Source organism: Prenolepis imparis, unplaced genomic scaffold (genome assembly GCF_030444845.1).
Source record: "Prenolepis imparis isolate NDT839.2.m4 unplaced genomic scaffold, iyPreImpa1.0 SCAF_1, whole genome shotgun sequence".
Taxonomy (NCBI): Eukaryota; Metazoa; Arthropoda; class Insecta; order Hymenoptera; family Formicidae; genus Prenolepis; species Prenolepis imparis.
Window position 1 is genome coordinate 12,498,106 of NW_028141159.1, and position 20,404 is coordinate 12,518,509.

A 20,404-nucleotide genomic window follows, 5' to 3' on the forward strand; every position below is an offset into this window, starting at 1 on the left:
CTTATTAATATTTTTTTACAGATATCAGCAGATTAAAGAGTTAATTTGCTAATTAATTTTAAAAATAAAAATATATTAGAAAAATTAAAATTATAATGTTTCAAATATAATATGTCATAATTCTTTAAACTCGATTAATATTTTTGACAGCTAATTTCTTTAAAAAAATATTAATCGCAAATAAGGTATTTTAATATTATTTACAACATATTACTACAGCTAAATAGCAAGAAAATGACTTTTCGAGTTTCTAATAACAAGGATAATTTAATAATTAATCGCAGATATGATTCTATATACACTCAATTTTTCTAAAAATATAAAAGCATCGTAAACACACGGAATTATTTATTAACATTTTCAATTTTCAATTTTAGTGTTTCTAATTTTAGTAATTTTAACGATTTAGTATCACTGCAAAAGCTGTGACAAAGAAAATACAATTAGATGCACAATAATAGTAAAAAGATATCTGACTGCGTTTATGTCTGACTATAACATGCAATATCTACTTAATCGGAGAATGCATCTATTATTATTTTAAAATTTAATGAGCAAATTAACGCCTTATTAATATTTTTTAACAGAAATCAGCCGATTAAACCGTTAATTTGTTAATTAAATTTTAAAATAATATGTTATAAAAATTAAAATATGTTGTAAATAATATGTTATAATGCCTTATCTACGATTAATATTTTTTGACAGAAATCAGCTGATAACTGTCAAAAATTTTAATCGACTTAAAGAATTATGACATATTATTTAAAAAACATATTATATTATTGTAATTTTTATAACATTATTTTAAAAATTACTGAGTTTTTCATTTATAATGCAAGATTCTGTTAGATATCATTAAAGAAGTTAAGAGCTAAATTAGATTTAATATTAAATAAAACGTTTTCTCAAAAATTGCCATATATTAAAAAATATTTTTCTAATTTATATTAAATTATTTTATATTTCTTTTTAAATAAAATTTTTATATTAATCGTATTTGCATAACAAAATGCTAATCATCTATTTACCATCAGATATTTTAAAAGAAAAATATATGCATATATGAATAGAATCTCATTAGAAAACGATAAAAATATACGATTACCACATAATTTGGCGAATTGATATTTGGTGATAAATTTGTTATTCAAATATTTATACACTTAATATATATAAAAATATACATATAAAATTGATAAATAATATAATTTTTGTATATGTTCCTTTTTTATTATGATAATATATAATTTATTTTATCCATATTGATTTAATGAACTTAAGAAACAAGAATAATTAGAATAAATTTAATCAAGAAGAATAATTAATTAATTAATTAATTAATGATATATGATATCTAATAAAATTAATTTACTCATATATCGAGAGAAGGAATATTGTGATGTATTTTGAAATCTCTTACTAATTTAAATGTTAAGTGTTAAATTATTTTAAATGTCTCCTAAAAATACAAAGTTACTGTATTTTCTATTCTCCTCACAACTCCCAGAAAACATAAATGCTTTATAGTTATAGTCAACTAAATAGGCCGTTGTAGTTTTTTGCAACAAAAGATTTTGAGAATATCAATATTTATTACTCACCGGCTCACCGGTGCTAAATTTTTGCAAATCTTGTCAAATTTCTATGAATTTCGTTGAATTTCAGAGATGATTGACAGACCATTAATAAGTGTCCAAATTGTCAGCTCATGTATCTATAAGAAAAAAATATAAGTTATAATATAAAAATCAGAGCACAAAAATTCCAAAAAATATAATCAAAAATGTCAATCAAAATGTATTTATTTAATAAATTATATCAATAAATTATTTAGGCTAATCAAATCCAGTTTCAAAAATCTTAAAAAAATTATTACATAAATAAATATATAATAATCGCATCTAGACCGCGATCGTATGAATTAAAATATTAAAACAATAGACATTGTGATAAATATCACACTCCACTAAAATTACAGTGTTTTGAATTATTTGATTAATCAGAATAAAAAAGACGAGGATTTTTTTCTTTTAATTGATCAATTAAATGCTTTTAAGCATTTATAATTTTAGATGGAGTGCACTCATATCGTTCGCTGTTTCAACGCGCTGTGGAATCGCGATTTTTAAGAAAATTAGACTTTTCTACATTTCGCGAATAATTAAAAAGAAAAAAAAAGCTCACGAGGATGATTTATCAATCTGGAACAACTTTTGTTTTATGATCCGATTTTTCTGTATTTATTTTATTTTCGATATGCGCACACACTTCACGTTACTCTTGCAAATGCGAGACGCATATCTTATAATACATATAATATATGTATATACTCGCTACCGGTAGTGCTGTGAATTATATTGTTGCGCCGCGCCGTACATACATATAGCATCGACAAATAAATATGCTATAAATTGTTAAATAACTTTACAGTTTCTCATAAACAATGTTATTACGAATAATCTGTTTTCTGTTTGGCTCGATTATTTCTTTGTCGGTTAATAACTTATGCATTATTATAGTAACAATCGATTCTTAAGCAGAATTTTCGAGCAAAATTTTAATAAAAAACAACACGTAGAGATATAATAATAAATGCGATATAATTCATACATATATAAATCTATATGTAAACTCGCCTCTAAATGTACAAGCACTGAGAGGCTCTAATGACTCGATTAATTATCTTTACCGAAAATTACTTGATTTTTGTCACTTGAAATTTCGCTCTAATACGCAATAAAATTACGAAATAATCTCACAATTTATTCAGAAGACAATGCTATTGCGAATAATCGCGTCAATTTAGTTCGATTATCTCTTTGTCGGCGTACCTGAATGGATTATTATTGGAGCTCGAAGTTTTTGCGTCTTTACGCCATGGCGGTCCCGCGCGAAAGAGAAACAGGAAGTTGCTGTAAAAGCGCGCATAGCATGTTCGACCAATCAGAATAAAGACGCCAAAACTTCCTGCATTCTGATTGGTTAAACAAATGAAGTATTTGTAGCGTTAAGTGGAATCGATTCCTATGTGTGATTTTTATAACTTTAATGAAAACGGCATTTAATTATAATAAATAAATGGACTATAAATTTATTTAAAAAATCAACTTTAAATGTATTAGCACGAAAGATAAGATAATGTATTAGCACGAAAGATAAGATAAAATAAAAGGCTCTGAGTAATTATCTTGCCCGAAAAAATAATCCGTTTTTATCTCTCAATTCGATCTAATATACTATACCATTTATGTGTTATTTCATACTTTCTTATATTCATATATATGTATATGATTTTTATATATTCATAAACAATACCACAAGAAAAGAAAGAGATTTAAAAAATTGAATAATATATCACATTATTTAAGCGGGAAGGAACAATTTACTTTTTCATAAATTTTTTAATTATTTTACAAATGGATAAATTATTCGTTAATGTCTTAAAATCGTTTTTATTCACCAAATTTTATTAAATAAAAATAACTGGCTGTACATAATAGTATCCTGTAAAAATAAAAATTTATGATACTTTCCCGTACGCATATAGTTTCATTTTCGCTATTATTAAAGTAGAACCTACTAATTTGTGCTGAGCTTTAACATCAAAAAATCTGGCAAAACAGTTGTGTAAACTATATTTTTTACATATTTTTGATTAATATCAAAATTATAATGATAAAATATATATCTTTTATTAAAGAAAAGTTTGAATATACTTAATATAAAAGAGATACTCTTCAGATTTTCGTTCAAAAATGTCTATTAAATAATGTCCTTTTGATGTTAAACTCAAATTACGCCATTCTTACGACATAGAACATGGTATATTTCCGTACATTTTTACAGCCGTTCATGAACTCTTCTTTAGAGACTACACCATCTCTATTCGCGTCCATTTTCTCGAAGAATCTGTCCACTTGGCTGTCAACTACGGACTGGGCAACATTCTGCGCGTCCTGCACCATCTCGTAAATCGCAGATATTATGACTAGCATTTCTCGTCTTGTAATGCAACCGTCCCTATTCAGATCGTACAACCTGATAAACAGTAAATCCAAAGAGATTTTGCGTTGCATCCGTCATTTTCACTACTTTCGAGACTATCTAACTACAGAAAAAAATTTCTTTAGTCGACAAGAAATTGATTCTAGACAAGTCAAAAAATTTTATAATAAAATTAATTAGTTATTCCCTGATTTGTAACGAATATATTATAGAATAGACAATAATGTGTCTTTCTTTTAATCCTCACGATTGTGGGAACTCGTTATTAATATCAAATTAATATTAAAATTATAGAAATAAAAAGGCGAGAAAGATCCTCACTCGAATATCCAGGAGAGTTTTTGATCCACGTTACCGTTGATGATCAATGTCATACCTCCGAGAAGATCGCTGAAGCTAACAATACCATCACCATCTCTGTCGAAACTATTGAACATGATTTGCGCGTACTTGGCTGGATCACCTAGCGGGAATAACTTGGTGTACGCGGGTTTCAAATCGCCAGTCATCGCACATCCCCTGGGACACAATTGTTTGAAGGCGCGATACAACCTGCGAATTTCATTTTTGGAGAAACCGGTGCGCCAAGTTAGAATTGATAGTTGCTCGGGAAAGATGTACAACGAATGCTTATCATCTTCTTGAATACTCTCTATAAAAAAAATAATCAAATGTATAATGATATTTAAACCATTGAAAAATTAATAATAGAAATTTAACTTTGTTATGCATTTAACATTCTTTTCTTTTTCTTAAAAATTTTCAAGAGCAGATATATTAATAATTATTATACGCAGTTAATTAATTAAATGAATATTTGCACATTCAATAACTATTGCAAAATTAAAAATTACCAAATTACTCTTAATTTAATCTCTTACATCATTACATTTCTAGAATCTAATTTAATCGTAATAATAGTTGTCATTAAAAAAAAGAGATTAAAATAAAGACGTTGTTTAAATCATAACGTACCAGTAATTTTTTGGATGCTTCTTCTCATTTTCCTTAGACTACGTTGCATTTTTATCGAGAAGCTTGATCGGCGAAGAGACTTATAGCTATCTCTGTCATCGACGCTATTGAAATTTGACATTCGAAAGAACTCGAAGAGATACAAGAAATAAATCGACGAAACAAATCGACAGCGGTCAACGCTTTTCACGAACGAAGCAGAACTGACTGCTGCAGCCAGCTGTACGGAGCAGTTTTGATGATGAAGTAGTCAAAATATTTAGACGATTTAGCTTGGCATGTCTGCAAATCTCAACGAGAAGCGACGCATGAGCGATATCTGGACGATCTTTAGACGCATTGGACATCATCCGGACATTTTCAACAGCACTTTTTGATGGATTCTAACAAAAAAATTAATTGATTTAAAATATAATTATAACACACATATTATCATTGTGATTATTAATATCAATAATTATAATAATTATAAATAAGCTATATGATTAAACTTCTCAAAACAAACTAAGCCTAAAAAATCGTCTATACGAGCCTCTTCGTGTAAAACTATATTATGGATTTTCTCTGCCAAATGCTATTAATAGTTAGATGGATTGGAAACTGTTACGATAATAGGAAATTGCAGAATAAATTGAGTTGATAACTTACGATTACATAATCCAGGAACTTCCAAAAAATATTCATAATCCGTCGAATATAAGTTGCGTAAAATAATTGTTATTTGCAATTTGCGAATCGATCTCGATAATTAAAGGTTCATTAAGTTTCCAATGAGTTACCTGTCAAGATGACATGAGTTATTTACTTATATTTAATCCAGTCTTTTTTTACGATATATACAACCCAATATTATGTAATTAAAAATTAATTGCATTGCCAATATCTTGTAATTAGTTTTTTATAAGATTACCTGCAATATGAATGAAGTCGGGAAGTTGCACATAAGATGACGAATAATCAACGAGGAAAAAAGTTTGATAACTGTACTAGGATGCATTTCATGGGCTGATTTACACTGATGTGTATTAATGCTGATTGAGGAAAATAAAATTTCTTTTCTTCTAAGCAGGGTTACGAGCTGGAAAAAAAATCATAACATTAGATCAGAGATTATTGTAGAAATCAACATAATTTTTTCAAACTTCTGTAAATTAAATTTTAAAATCTAAAATCTTCTCTTTGTTTAAATATTTAATATTTAAAGTTGATGTATCCTCAAGATATTAAGTGTAATTTAGACACTACCAAGTAATAAATGTCTACCAATAAGTATCTTATCCGAAAAAATATCTAAAAAAATATATACATATCAGAGAATTTAAGAAGTTAAAGGGCAATTTACGCCGCATATTAATCTGTGCGATTGGTTTCATAGTGCGAGAAGTATGTCAAGTTTGCGGGCAAGATAATTCGTTAATATCTTCGCAAGCAACGTCCTTGACATAATATTCGAATGTAGAGCAACTTCCAATCAAGTTTGCCAGCGGAAGAGACAGACGCGACGATGAAAATTGCACAACTCGCAAGAATCGTATCTTGCGCGAATTGTATATACATATTATAATGTAGGTCACGCAATCTTTTTCTTTTGCGATCTCATCTAAGAAACGCACACACCACGAATGCATTTTATGATCGAATGCACGTATGACAACATGCAACATACTGATAACGTTAGGTATGAAAAATTATGATTTCATGCAGAATATCGGATTTGTGAACACACACACACACACACAAACCCGAGCTGTAAAAGTGTGATTTATAAATTAACATTTCATATGCTAATCGAAGAACCTTATGCTATCTAATAGCGATTACAATATAGTCAGACTTCTTGCAGACTGCTTGCAAACAAATTATTAACAACTTAATTATTAACAACTTATTAATTAATATAAGTTTTTTTTTGCAAGGAATTAGGTGAAAATGCCATCAACACAAGGTGCAATGGCATTTTCAAGGCACGCCAAATCAGTCAATTCAAATCAGTCTCTTATTCACATTTATCTCCCTCTGCGTTTTCTGCGAACGATATTCTTATGTGCGCAGAATACGCGAACGAAAGAACAAATAAGCGTTACGAATGTTGCATATAAATCGGTATAGACAATGGAAAGGGGCCTTCCCCAAGTTCAAAAACGCGCAAACACGTGCGTCATTTTATTAACACGTGCAGAATTCTAAATCGAGGAAATAAAAACGGAATTTGCTAGATCTCTGTAATCTCTCTAGATTTCATCGTCGGAATCATATCTTTAAAAAAGAATGGAAGATCTAGAATCTATCTCATGTAATTGAAACTTATAAATCGTAAAAAATATATTATAGAAATAGATAATTCTGGGATATCAAACATACACACTCACAAAGCATCTACAAAATAATAAAAATGTCTCTAAAGGAAATCAATAATAATATATCTGTAGAATGAAATATCGATTATGGACTAGATTTTTTAGGTAAATTCTAGATCTTTGACAGAGGATTTACAATTGCATATTATACATCTACAGAGATCTACAAAGATTATACACTGCTTTTCATAGAATTGAAGATTTAAGAAAACACATGATATTTTATATCTTATGCTTTCCAGCACATTAAGCACGTTTAATATAAATATTGATGCAATTTAAATATTCATATAAATAATATATGAATCATCGCAGACTTGTATATTTTTCTTATTGCTGAAGATGTATGCGGCTTCTTCATCAAAAGACGACATGAATTCATCACTAGCCAGAGCGGTTCTTCTGTGAGCGGTAGGGCGGTTGAGATGGTATATAAAACAGCATCCAGTATCTCTTCATTGCAGTAGTATACTTCTTACAACTGTTCGCGATTAAGCAGAGAGAAGTCGATTATCCATACGCATTTTGGTACATTTATTAACTCGCAGAATTTATACTACTTTATCATTTTTTAAATCGCGCATAATCGGAATAAGATACATACATACTAAAGACTAAATACTACGTATTACAATCCAGTATTGACAACGTTGGTGGTGTCTGAGAAAAATGTCACATCGTGTATCACGGTTCAGAAAGTGTGAAATTTGAAAGTTACAGTAAGAAAACGCGTCGGATTCGTGACGCAACGCATTTTCATTATATGGTCTTTCGGTGCGTAAATATTTTGTTTCTATTTCGTCTACTTTTGTATTATATGTGCTTGTTAGAAATGGTAAAATTTACAGGCATTAATTATAATTAACGAAATTTTCATTCTTTGTTTATAGAGCATTCATTTAATACTATCATAGGCATTATACTATTGTAAATATTACAGATCAAAATAATTGTAAGGAAAATAATAATCGTTTTAATGAGAACACACAAAATAGAGAAATCAAATAAATCTTGAAAAACTATAAATGAATAATATCTTAATTTTTATATAATTTTACGAGAACTCTGTTTTAATACAAATTTATTTCGAATTATTTGAATGGATCGAAATCTAGATTATATTTTTACAGAAATAGCTGAGAGAATCCACAAAATATCAAGTTCACGAGATAATTAAAATCTTTCAGATCTTATTTTAAAATTTTGCTTTGGAAAATAAAAAAAAATATAAAATACTAAATACATAAATTAAATAATTAAATTTTAACATAAGAATTTGTTTAAAGTGTTTAAAATATTCACAAGAATGGAGAAAATAATCTTCCTTCTCTCCTTTTCAGATCATCGCAGGAAGATTATTATAAAAACGATCAAAATTTCCAGGAGATGCAATTAAAATGAAGCTAATCTTTCTACTGCTATTATTGGTCAGTTCCTCTTTTTGCGTACCTTGGCTCGATTTATGGTTTCCTCGACAATCCTCATACGACAATCGAAATACCGAATACTATCCGAACGGACAAGATGGTTCGTATCAACAATATCGTCAGGGCAGAGGCGGTAAAGAACGTTGGAAGCAGATTTGCAGGACGATAAATCCCGATTCATATGCATTCCCAGGACGAGTACCTTATCCTGCCGCGCCTGTTTGTCCCTGGTAAAAGAAACTTTCGGTCAAACTTCCAATCTGTCGTGCCAAACAAGAACTCGTAGCATGCGTTAAAAATATGAATTTATTATAACAACCTATATAACTTCGAACAATATACAGCCACTGATTATGAGTATTTCAGTTGGTATGTTTATATGTATATGTGTGTGTGTTTATGTGTGTGATAATATTAGCAAAGTAGTATACATAAATGTATATTCACGCGATTACACATAATTACTTACTGTAACGCGTTCTGCATGTAAAGTATGAAGCGAGGAAATAATTGTCTGCATGTGTCGCATCTTCAAATCTTATTATGCCTCGTTTTTCGGTCCGTATTCACTTGTTGAATTAAAAAAAAAAATAAAATAAAAAAAAAGCGCACTACAAACATCAGGGTAAAAAATTGAGCAATATAAATAATATATGAAAATACAATTTATGAATTAATGTTTTAAACATTTTTATAATAAAAGAGCGTTCACTATGCTGTAAAATCAATTCGCATCAGCGCAATTTCTTTTAATGTTAAATTTAAGATGCGCATACGGACTTATCAAGTATCTGCTAATTTAGAAGCAACTGTTCCGAGGATTTGTCTGTCAATCTAGACATGTGTAATATAGACATTCTAAACCCATCACATCTATCTAATATATCAATAATATTCCAAGCTATCTTTTTCTGTCTTTTACGTACAAAAATAAATTATGTACACTATTATACATTATTATAGTATAATGTGAATTTATAATATAATGTGAATTTTTACGTTCGATTTTTGTTTAAATGCACTTTTACAGCGCAATTGTAATCACTGGTAATCTTAAATATCATGTATATTACATGTTCTATATACAGTCCAAAAAGAGGATCACAGAGTTAGTACAGCACGGCAACATCGTATGTACATCGATATTATATATATATATATGATTTAAGAAAATAATAAGAATCATCTTAACATTGTCCAAGAGTAAACTGAACAATATAAAATATTTAAATTTAAATTTAAATTTAAATATAATTGTAAATTATGTTTTTCTTATTTTTATGTAATTTATCTATAAAACTATATTTAAAAATTATATTCTTTGAAAAAAATTATATAAATCCAAATAAATAGATGTGATTTGTAGAGTTAATTTGAACACAGTGAATGTGATATCATCATAATCTGCAACGAGTTCTGACGTTAACAACAATTGCAAAATTGTTAAAAATATATTACTAATTTTTGCCAAAATAAGATATTGTGGCATCATATCCATGCTGTTTTATCACGATTCCTCCGACTGTCTTTAAATAAATTATACTATAATTATCCGGACACATTGCTAAAAAATTCACCTATATTGGATTATTTTAAAGAATAACTTATTCCTTACTTGAATCACAATGATTTCGTTTCGATTTTTTTTACAAGAGAGAAATCCACAATTGCACTGTTAAAAAAATCTTTTGTCGTCCGAGCGAGGAACTTTGGAATCGAGTTTTGGAGCATTGGAAAAACAATCATTTCCAAACTTGTATTAGGCCGTCCGTGCTCCCAGTGAGAATGCACATGTTCGACATAGTCACAGCAGAGATCGTGTCATGTTGTCCTGAAGGTGGAGTCTCGGGACCGCTCTCTTCTATGTTTCTTCCTCTCGCATCACTTCCGGATGACGGATTAGATTCATCGTCTACCAATACTTCTTGCACAACGTTCGTTCCGTCTATTAAACGTAAGCTATAAACAAAGAAGCGACATGATACATTATCGAGCAGTAATTAGATATAAGATAAAATTTTATATTTTATTGATCACTGACTCATATGCTAATGAATTCGGCGTGAGGACATCGTTAGCAGCAGGCAGAGCGACGTAAGATGCGGCGGGCCTATTGAAATCCCAGAAACGTAATCGCATATCAGTACCACCGGCCAAGAGGAAGCCCGAGCAGTCGATGCATCCAGCATACATGGCATATACACTATGACCAACCGGAGTGCGACTCAACGGCGGGGCCTTCGATGCCCACAATACCATTTGTCGATGGTCAGTCTCCAGATTCCACATAGAGATCTCGTTGTTACTTTGTACAGCCGAGATTATCCACGAAGGTTCCGTTGGATGCGTAATAACCCTTCGCACTCTGGCGCCTAAAAGAAATATGTTAATAGTATTGAAAACAATGATAGTGTAAATTATTTATATTACTTTTATACAGAAATAATCAATATATAATCTACCTGTTGGATGCTTAATACTCGTAATCGGCAGTTGAAATCTCAAGTCCCAACAGGTATGAATACCCGAGCTCGTGCCGAGAGTCAACCATTGCTGATGACTATTTACGCAGAACGACGTGATGACTCCGTGTTTCAAATCGTTCTCCAAACGCCATGTTGTCCCAGGGCATCGCAAGTCCCAGCCTACCAGTGATCCATATAACGAAGCATACACGAGAACCGATTGAGAGCCGCAATCTAGGTATTGAAGATCAACGGCACATCCTTCTTCCTATTGAATCAATCGTAAACAATATTTTTTTTTTAAACACTCCCGTTTATCGAATGTTTATATTATTATACAGAAATATCTCACCTGAAGATCCAATTGACGAGTGCCAATTAGACTCATTTTACTAGAATTCGGCTCAATCCGAAGTACGAATACAGTTCCAGACGTGCTCGCGGAACTAGCTAAAGATTGCCCTTGATCGCACACGGTTAAGCCAATCAGTGGACCTCCTCTGTGCATGTACGTTTGCCTATTTAAAACGTACATCAGAAAGTATATCATTACTAGAAGAACTCGAGATTTTTAACTTGAGACTAATATAATTATTAAGCATGAAATAAATCTGGAAGAGAAAAATGTATACCTAGAACGATTAGCGATATTTCGTCCTTCCATTTTACTGGCGTCCCAAATTTTAATGCATCCATCGGAAGAATTACTTGCGAATAAGCTGGTATCCGGTATCGGCACCAGTCTATTCACCGCGGCTCGATGCTCGTGAAGATGCGCGACCGGAATTCCCCGGGGCCTCCAATCTTTCGGCATCGACGTGGAGCCTTTTAGACAACATCGATAACGAATAAAAGAGCATATCGTGATAATTCTATAATACATATAACATATAACTTATGCGCAAACTATATATTTTATTTACCGGCTTCGCAGAAGTTATTAACCCAACGCTTCGCCCTTAATATTGCCGTATGTTGCTCCTGCTTTCGACACGTTAATTGCCGTACTTCCAATCGACATGGCGCGCATCTATCTGCAAAATCATCAATATTTCTCGTTCAAGATGTTTTTATAAGATATATACTTTTCTTTTTTATAAGATATATATTTTTTATAAGATATATTTTTTTCAATATATTTCTCTATAGAAAAAAAAAAAATATATATATATATATATATATATATATATAAATATCTTATAAAAAAGAAAAATATATATCTTATAAAAGCATCTTCAAACAAATCGATATTATCTTAATATTTTCATTAATTTCACTTACATTGTATGTAGGACCGTTCATGGAGCGAATGGTCGTTCATAAGAGAATTAATGCTGGTCATCTCTGACAGACAATGGTGAGGGGATAAATGAATGTCTCCGCTATGTATGCTCTGACTAGGACTACCACTGCTTCCAGTCATGTCTGACATTTTAACGATAGCATGCTGTCGCACACACAACAAAATAATAATAATTATCATAAATTAGCATAGAAAAATATAAAAAATAAATTATCGATATTACTTCGTTACCTGGGCATTGTCTTGAGCTGCAAACATCGTGCGCCATTCCTGATTCATCGTTGCGTATGTGCCAACAGTGTCCGATGTTCTTCGATCTAATCTCTTGAAAGGTGGCAAGGTCAAGTCTCCCTTCGTATCGGGGTACAACACGACGACATGGTGTCTTATCCTGTCCTTCACTGGACTTAGTTCCAGTTTGCCATCCACAGGCTTTATAGCATTTTGCTTCGTGTCCGCCGAACGATATTTGTTGATTTTCATCAAGTGTGGTTTCATGATCAATAATTGATCCTCAACTGCCTCCGTCATCGATTCCGAGCTCAGTCGCCTAAAAAGCTAAAAAAAGACATGCTTGTGAATTTTTTCTTAATACGCGGTTAGTGTATCTTTTTTAATACGTGGTAAGTGTTATCGAAAAATAATTTATAATTTTATTCAAATTTCTTTCGAAGCATGCATATAATATAATAAACATACAATCTGTTTATATCTTTATTTCAATATTTAGTTTTATTTTATAATAATAAAGCTTTTTTCAATATTATTTTAAGTATATACACTAATATAATCAACATTACTTACATTTCGTAAAGAGGTACTCATATCATTATATTGCGGTGGCACAACACCCATCACAGCTTTTGCTCTGGCTGCCTGTCTTTGTTCGAGTACTTGAAACAACTCTTCCACGTCATTATATTTTACCACAGAATCGTATACTATTCTGGATATAGGAGGAACGAGAGCCTCCAACAATAAAATCTCCTTTTCTATCTGAATCAAGGAGTGTTTTAAATACGGTTGAAGCATTGTCTGAACTTTACACTGAACATCCACCACATTTAGAGTTCTCGCTGCTGCTGATATAAAGCCGACAGTTGCATGACGTATCCACAAATTTGGGTGAACCTACGAAAACTGTATGTGTAAATATATCGTGCTAATATGCAGAAGTATTAAAATAAAAATTGTTTTCAATCAAATTCTTTTACAAATCTAAATTTAAATTTTTTAAAACAAACTTAAAATGCTTTTTAAAAAAAAAAATCTATTTAAGGAATAAAATCTTATTATGAAAAAGGAATAATCAAATATTTATCAAATCTATTACATAATAATACAGATTAAACATACCAGAAAAACCATAGTTTCTGATAATAGCTGGTAGAGAGCAGATTTATGCAGCAGACCTAATTCTGTAAGCGTTGCCATAGCATTTATGGCCTTTGTGGTTACAAATTCTTCAGGATCAGATAGGCCTTGCTGCAGAAGTGGCATTAATATAGGGCTACTGTGCCAACCAACATACGCAGCCACACCCACTATGCATTCAAAAAAGGAACCTCTCAATTCCTTGTCCTCCTTGTCGTTTAAGAATGTGATAACATGACTAAGCAAAATATCATTCGCTTTTTGTTTCCCAAAAAATACACACAATTTATTTATTCCACTCTCCATTAAAGTCTGTTTCACTAAATTTTGGGGGTCTGTTAACAGCATTGAAACTGATTGTTGGACCTAAAAAGAAAAATATGGAAAACATTATTCAGATAAACCAAGATAATTTGACAATGTATGTGTTTCAGCTGATTCAAATAATAAAAATTCCATGAATTATATTATTTTACTTTATTGATAAAAATCATATGAAAAATATTATCTGTACCATTTCATGCAAGGTTTGCAGTTCACTGTCATAACTAGGCTTTGGTCCCTCTTTGTTGTTCAAGTTGGATAGATGAGCATTTTCTAGATAACGTAAAGCAATATGCGCCAAGTGTGCAATATTTTCCGCATACGCTGCCCTAACGATAACTGCCTCATCTTGGGTTATATGCGCTAAACCTGGCAGAATGTATTCGGGGAATATGTTCACGTCCGAAGGTGGTATCGATTTCACAAGATGTAAACATTTTGTTAGAGTATGTATCGCCGATACTCTTACCCGCGGTGCCGGATCGTGAACCAGATGGAACTACATAAGAGAGATTATAATATATTAATTAAAAACAATATGAAAGAAAACATACAATAATTAATTCATTTAATATTCAGAAATTTCTTAGGTAATAAATTGACGAATATTTATTTTAATATATTTTGATTCAAAAAATTTCTAAATACATTAATACTTACGATATAAGGTAATATTCTATCAAGAGTTGTTTCATCAGAAACATTTTCAGCCAGCTCCAATAATATTTCTAAGCTATATAATTTAGATTGCGAATGGTGTAGTCCTCTTATGCAAGATGTAACAAGTTGAGTTATGATAACGAGTCCTTCTAGAATATCAGTCGAGGCCAAAACTGGTTTCTGGGATTCTTCATCGCATATTTGTTTATCCACAGAGGTTTTAAGTTCTGGTTCCACTTCTACTTGAATTTCAGTACTAACATCTTGAGTTGTACTCTTCACATCAAGTTGATTCAAATCGGTCTTATCGGAGCTTTGATCACTGTCGACTTCCACCATAGTATTTTCCTCACTATGACCAGAATCGTCCTTCATCGATTCCATGTTACTTTCGCATTGGCCAGATTTTGTTTCTGCAGATTTCGTTCCGCTCATTCTCGTTCGTTCATTTTCTTCTGCCCTTAATATACTTATAATATTGCCAATGTCCTTCTTTAATCTAGTTATTTTTTCGTCTGGTGATAAAATTGGAGCAGCGGAAAAAATGAGCATATAAGACTGCAGAAAGGAATAAAAATACTCCGGAAAAACTATACTGCGAGCTTGAGCCAGATAAATTTCAGCACTTTTCCTGTTTACTGGATTTCTTTCGAGCATCGAGCCAAGCAATTCTCGTATTCCTGAGTCGTCTATACTGTCCAAGTGTTTGTTCACTGAATATTCATTGTTCCTGTATGCTTGAATTTCAATAATTTTAATTAGTAAATTTTTTTTGCATTTCCTATACAAAACTGACTTTTCTGTTATATTCCTTTAATTATTTTTTACTTGTAATTCGAGAAACAGAGAAAAAAAAAAAAAAATTTAAGTATAGTAAAATACATAAATACAATATATTTAATTGATATAGCTATTTGAAAACATTAAGTTCTTGCAATTTAAATATTAAAGATAAATAGTATTTCTAAAACCAGCCCTATCAATTAAACAATATATACCTAAAAGTTGTGAAAAATCGAATGGTGGATGTCCTTCATTATACAATTCTGTTAAAGCACAGCCTGCAGAAAAGATATCCATCATGGGATGCAGATCACCCGTTTTTACTTCTTGTTCTGGCAATAACAATGTATTGCTTAATTCTGAAGATAATGTTTTCACAAATCGTTCAGGCGCTATATAACAAGTTCTGAAAATATTAATTAAAGATTATATGTATTTACAATAAAAAAAAAAGAAAAAATTTTTAATAAAGCTTAATAAAAACTTTAGTGAAAAATTTACCTTCTCCTGGAAGTATCAAAGAAGTATGAGAAATCTGCTGGGTTATCTTCTGGTAAATATGTTGGTTTAAAACTGGCAAAATCTGTGAGTAATACCCAGTTCCAGCTGGTTATCATAATGTTTTCCAGTTTTATGTCACCGTGGCAAACTCCAAACTATATATATAAGAGAAAATAAAATATTTTTTTAATTCTTATAAATTTTAATTAAAAGATTTTTTTTATTAGAATAAATAAATCTTAAAATATAGACTAAGAATTAACAAAACGATTTAAAGAATTTTCATGATGTTTTGTAAGCTATTTTAAATAAGTTATCTTCTTTTAAAATATTTAATATATATTACGTACCTTATGAGCTTGATGAAGAGCATACAATACTTGAAAAGTAATCCACTTTTTTTCAATGCTCGTTAAAAATGGTCTAGTGCTGATTCTGTCATAAAGAGAATATTTGACATATTCCCGCATTATTGAGCCTGCTTTTTCTGTAAGCTAATCCAACATACAATTAATTCTAATTCTTAAAGAAGCTATACATTTACATATTTGTATAGTATTGCTGTTATAATGCTCTCACAATCATTCGTTGAAATGGTAGGCAGTTGACAGCTGAGGCTAACTTTGATCTAATTTCCTCTAGCTTGTCCTTATAGGTAGATAATGGCAATGTTGGGTCATGAATTGCAAACACTTTTACAACTATCAGGCCTTCCTGGCTGCGAGCTCGAGCCACTTTGAAAAATCTAGTACTTCCTAAGCTATAAATAATAAAGAATTTTATAAATCAGCAAGCTAGAGCTTTAATCAATACTATAAAATATTACCCAATTCCATAATTTTATTTTGTTATTAAGAATATTTCCTCAAAATTGTGTATTCTACATAATGCGGCATCTCGATATATTGTTATTATACATAATGTAAATCATACAAGAAACCATGTGAAATACAATGAAAGATTGTCAACAGATAGTAGAATGTTTGATAATATTGTTCGTAATATTATTATCAGTAACAACATGAATTATATATACGTAATGATTATAACGTATAATGAGCGATCTGTCTTATGATAAAATCATAAAACAGATTGGTTGAATGATTTGACAATTATTGTTCACGTACTCTACTAGATACGTATGTAAAGTGAAATGATTCGATTAAGTGTACTTACTTTACGTCGAACAATAAATCGCTATGATCCGTCAAATAGTGTTCTACTGGAAATATTTGGCTGGGCGCGATGCCCACTAATTGATTACCCATTTTGCGCTGCTAAAGATAAAGTTTAGACAAATCTAATGTATTTTATTCACTCTCGGCGTCCATTTTTCCCGATTTTTCACATCCTACAGATGCAATGCAGCCAATCCCAGATTTGAGAATCTAGTACTATTGTCTTTCGCAAAATGTGCATCCTAGCACTATAAACAAGCGCGAAATTTCAAATAAAAAAAAGTTTCATGCAATTCTGTGCCTACGAATTTTGTAAAATTTATAATTAATTTCGGAATTATTTAATTTCAAAACAGTATTTTAAATACTGTAGAAATAAGAATTATAAATGTATGATATTTTTGTAGCATTTTACATACAAGAAAATAATGTATTTTAGATTATATTATTTAATAAAATTTAACAACTTGATCACAGACACAGTAAAATGTTATATTAATTATAATTTCCAAGTCTTAATACAGATTCTATACCACCGATTATTATTGTAGTTTGATAACTGTCTATGGTGAAAATCGGCTTGTTTACACTGATACTTCCCATTACCTATTAAAAATAAAAATGAAATGAAAAATCGTTATCTTGTTAAAACATTAATTAAAGACATTTATTATATACAGTAATGTACAAATAATTGTCTTTTCTTTTTGTCTTCTTGTAATCTGAGTCTTTAATATAATGTAATAATAAAATAAATTTGATAAATTTAATAAAAATATTAATATTATTACGAATGATATAATTACGAATGATGAATCTCTCAAACCTTCTTTTCCCTTAAACTAATCACTTCAAGTGCGCCAGTACCAGAGCCTCCAGTCAGGATAAGATCACCATAAGGATCGCCATCAAGATATTGCACCGCATAAAGAAATTCACCGTTCAAAGTCGAAACTCTGTTTTGTGGACTTATCATTTCGATGAGTTTTGCACTCATCAGATCCCATATTTGTAGACTATCACGCACTACCCAGGAGCCTGTAAGGATTCGCGTCTCCTAGTAAACGAGATATATAGAAAAAGTCCATTTATATAATATAGAGCTTTCATTGATTAAACAAATATAAATATTAATTTATTCATATGCAATAAAAAAATTCTTACATGTATATCAATGGCATCACCGCATATATGAGGACCTCTGATAACTCTTATCGAACCAGTTGGAACTCTAATATCCCAAATCTGGAAGAAAAATCTTCTTTTAATTTAATTGTTTTATTATTTTAAAAACTGTTTAATTTAATTGTAAAAAATTTTGCATTTGCATTATTATTTTATATAGAAAAAGAAATATTATAATGTGAAATATTTCTTAATATATCATGTTTAAAAAATACTTTTTCAATTATATGTATATATTTTTTTTATTATATAATTTTATATATAATTTACTCTAACAGTATTATCCCATCCACCAGTGATAATTAGATTAGAATATTCATTGTGAAATCTTGAAGCAAATATCCTCATTTGGTGAAAGTTTATAGCTTTACTTTCTATAAAATCTTCATTTTTTTTATACTCTAATATCAGCTAAAATAAATTTATATTGAAATATTGTTTATATGTATTCTATATAAAAATAAAATGTTTTTATGTATTCTATATTTAAATAAAAATTTTTATAGAAATATGCGAATAATTGAATTTATCAACAATTATAATTAACAATAAATATTTAATAATATTAACTTTAGTATTTTGTGTATCATAAAGGCGAACAGTTGCATCTTTACCACCAGAGACCAAGTAATCTCCTGTGGGACTTACATCTATCGTATTCACCTCATTTTTTAATTCTGCATAGATAAATTTAAATTGAAAAATAATACTAAAATAATCTAATGTAATTATTGTATAATATAATTCATCTACCAAAAATAAATCTGGATAACTCTTTAGTGTGTGTGTTGCACATAAAAATACTTCCACAGGCACTGGAAGCATAGAATATTTCTTTGTATGCTGGATTAAATCTGCAACACATGACTGGCATTGAAATTTCCAGACCAGATTTAATCATTGTTATTAATTCACCGGTCCCACCATTCCGCATCTACAAAATGTTCTATAAAAAGTAATAATGTCACAATAATTTTAATCATGCTCCATATACTATATATTATTAAACGATTATTACTTGAATAGCACCGCTTCCAAAGCCTGCAGCTATAATTTCACCATTTTTAGAAAACCGTGCACTATAAAGACCCTGTAATTTCTCAGTAAAGCGTATTTCGTGTGTTATCTGACAACGATTTTTGACAGTCGAATTGTTTTGATGTGTCCTTTGAAACCATGAGTGTTGATTTTGCAACTCTACGTCTTGCGATATGTCTGCATCCTGTTTGTAAAAAAAGATGCTTTAATGAAAAAAAAGTATATGAGTTTTGTAATTAATGCTTAAATAATTTTACAGTTTCACAATTCTCATAATTATGACAATAATGCAATTGTTAAATCAATAGTAAATTTTATTTACAAGACTTAATAAACATTTATAGAGATATTTATATAATTGTGCAAATCTCTCACCTTCTGTCTGTTTTCACGAGCTTGTTTGATGGAATTAAGATAGATGAATATAATCAAATATTTAAATACAAAAAGAATGATTTGACATCTAAATATTGACTGCAAATTATACAAAAAAATATTAAAAAAATTAAATAAGATGAAACCTTCATTGTCATATTTATCAGGATATCTATGATTCTGATTTTTTGATTCGGTAGGATCCATATTTTTTCAATTCTAATTCTTTTTAATTAATCTTTTCTTGATTAATTATTAAACGCGCTCGCTTGAATAAAGCATCATATTGGCATTTTTTTAAATTGAAAATCATGAAGTTAGCGTCTCGATGTCACTGCATCTCGAAATAAAGTGTGAGTTTCCTTTCTTCATATTTGTGCAATCAAAACGACTTTACCAACAGTTTCGATATGTAGTTTCAATTTCTAAAACTGGATGTAATGACGCTACT

The 20,404-nt window shown here is 30.1% G+C and overlaps 3 protein-coding genes and 1 long non-coding RNA gene across 4 annotated transcripts; 1 reads left to right on the plus strand and 3 right to left on the minus strand.

The window, feature by feature from the left end:
* Positions 1-3,449: 3,449 nt before the first annotated feature.
* Positions 3,450-9,262, minus strand: LOC145934058 (calsenilin-like). The gene is made up of 7 exons (XM_083034317.1): positions 8,790-9,262; positions 5,894-6,061; positions 5,632-5,762; positions 4,984-5,366; positions 4,330-4,660; positions 3,840-4,041; positions 3,450-3,507 (listed from the first exon to the last, which is right to left on the minus strand). The coding sequence occupies exons 4-7, from the start codon at positions 5,102-5,104 to the stop codon at positions 3,460-3,462; spliced, it is 702 nt and encodes a 233-aa protein (XP_082890443.1). The 5' UTR covers positions 5,105-5,366; positions 5,632-5,762; positions 5,894-6,061; positions 8,790-9,262; the 3' UTR covers positions 3,450-3,459.
* Positions 7,733-9,408, plus strand: LOC145934120 (uncharacterized). Its single transcript, XR_014424999.1, has 2 exons — positions 7,733-8,114; positions 8,681-9,408. It is a non-coding gene; the product is annotated as an uncharacterized LOC145934120 (long non-coding RNA).
* A 6-nt stretch (positions 9,409-9,414) lies between these two features.
* Vps15 (vacuolar protein sorting 15) lies at positions 9,415-17,539 on the minus strand. Its single transcript, XM_083033728.1, has 17 exons — positions 17,354-17,539; positions 16,757-16,937; positions 16,528-16,671; positions 16,178-16,332; positions 15,892-16,082; positions 14,894-15,630; positions 14,424-14,732; positions 13,892-14,275; positions 13,340-13,666; positions 12,767-13,093; positions 12,514-12,679; positions 12,156-12,266; positions 11,865-12,057; positions 11,585-11,750; positions 11,230-11,500; positions 10,809-11,139; positions 9,415-10,726 (listed from the first exon to the last, which is right to left on the minus strand). Exons 1-17 carry the CDS (start codon positions 17,443-17,445, stop codon positions 10,510-10,512), a joined length of 4,302 nt encoding a protein of 1,433 aa, XP_082889854.1. The 5' UTR covers positions 17,446-17,539; the 3' UTR covers positions 9,415-10,509.
* Positions 17,540-17,850: 311 nt separating this feature from the next.
* LOC145939581 (uncharacterized) lies at positions 17,851-20,278 on the minus strand. The gene is made up of 9 exons (XM_083044016.1): positions 20,100-20,278; positions 19,954-19,973; positions 19,559-19,762; positions 19,294-19,474; positions 19,111-19,217; positions 18,811-18,951; positions 18,520-18,600; positions 18,182-18,412; positions 17,851-17,961 (listed from the first exon to the last, which is right to left on the minus strand). The coding sequence occupies exons 1-9, from the start codon at positions 20,158-20,160 to the stop codon at positions 17,851-17,853; spliced, it is 1,137 nt and encodes a 378-aa protein (XP_082900142.1). The 5' UTR covers positions 20,161-20,278.
* Between the last annotated feature and the right edge of the window lie 126 nt (positions 20,279-20,404).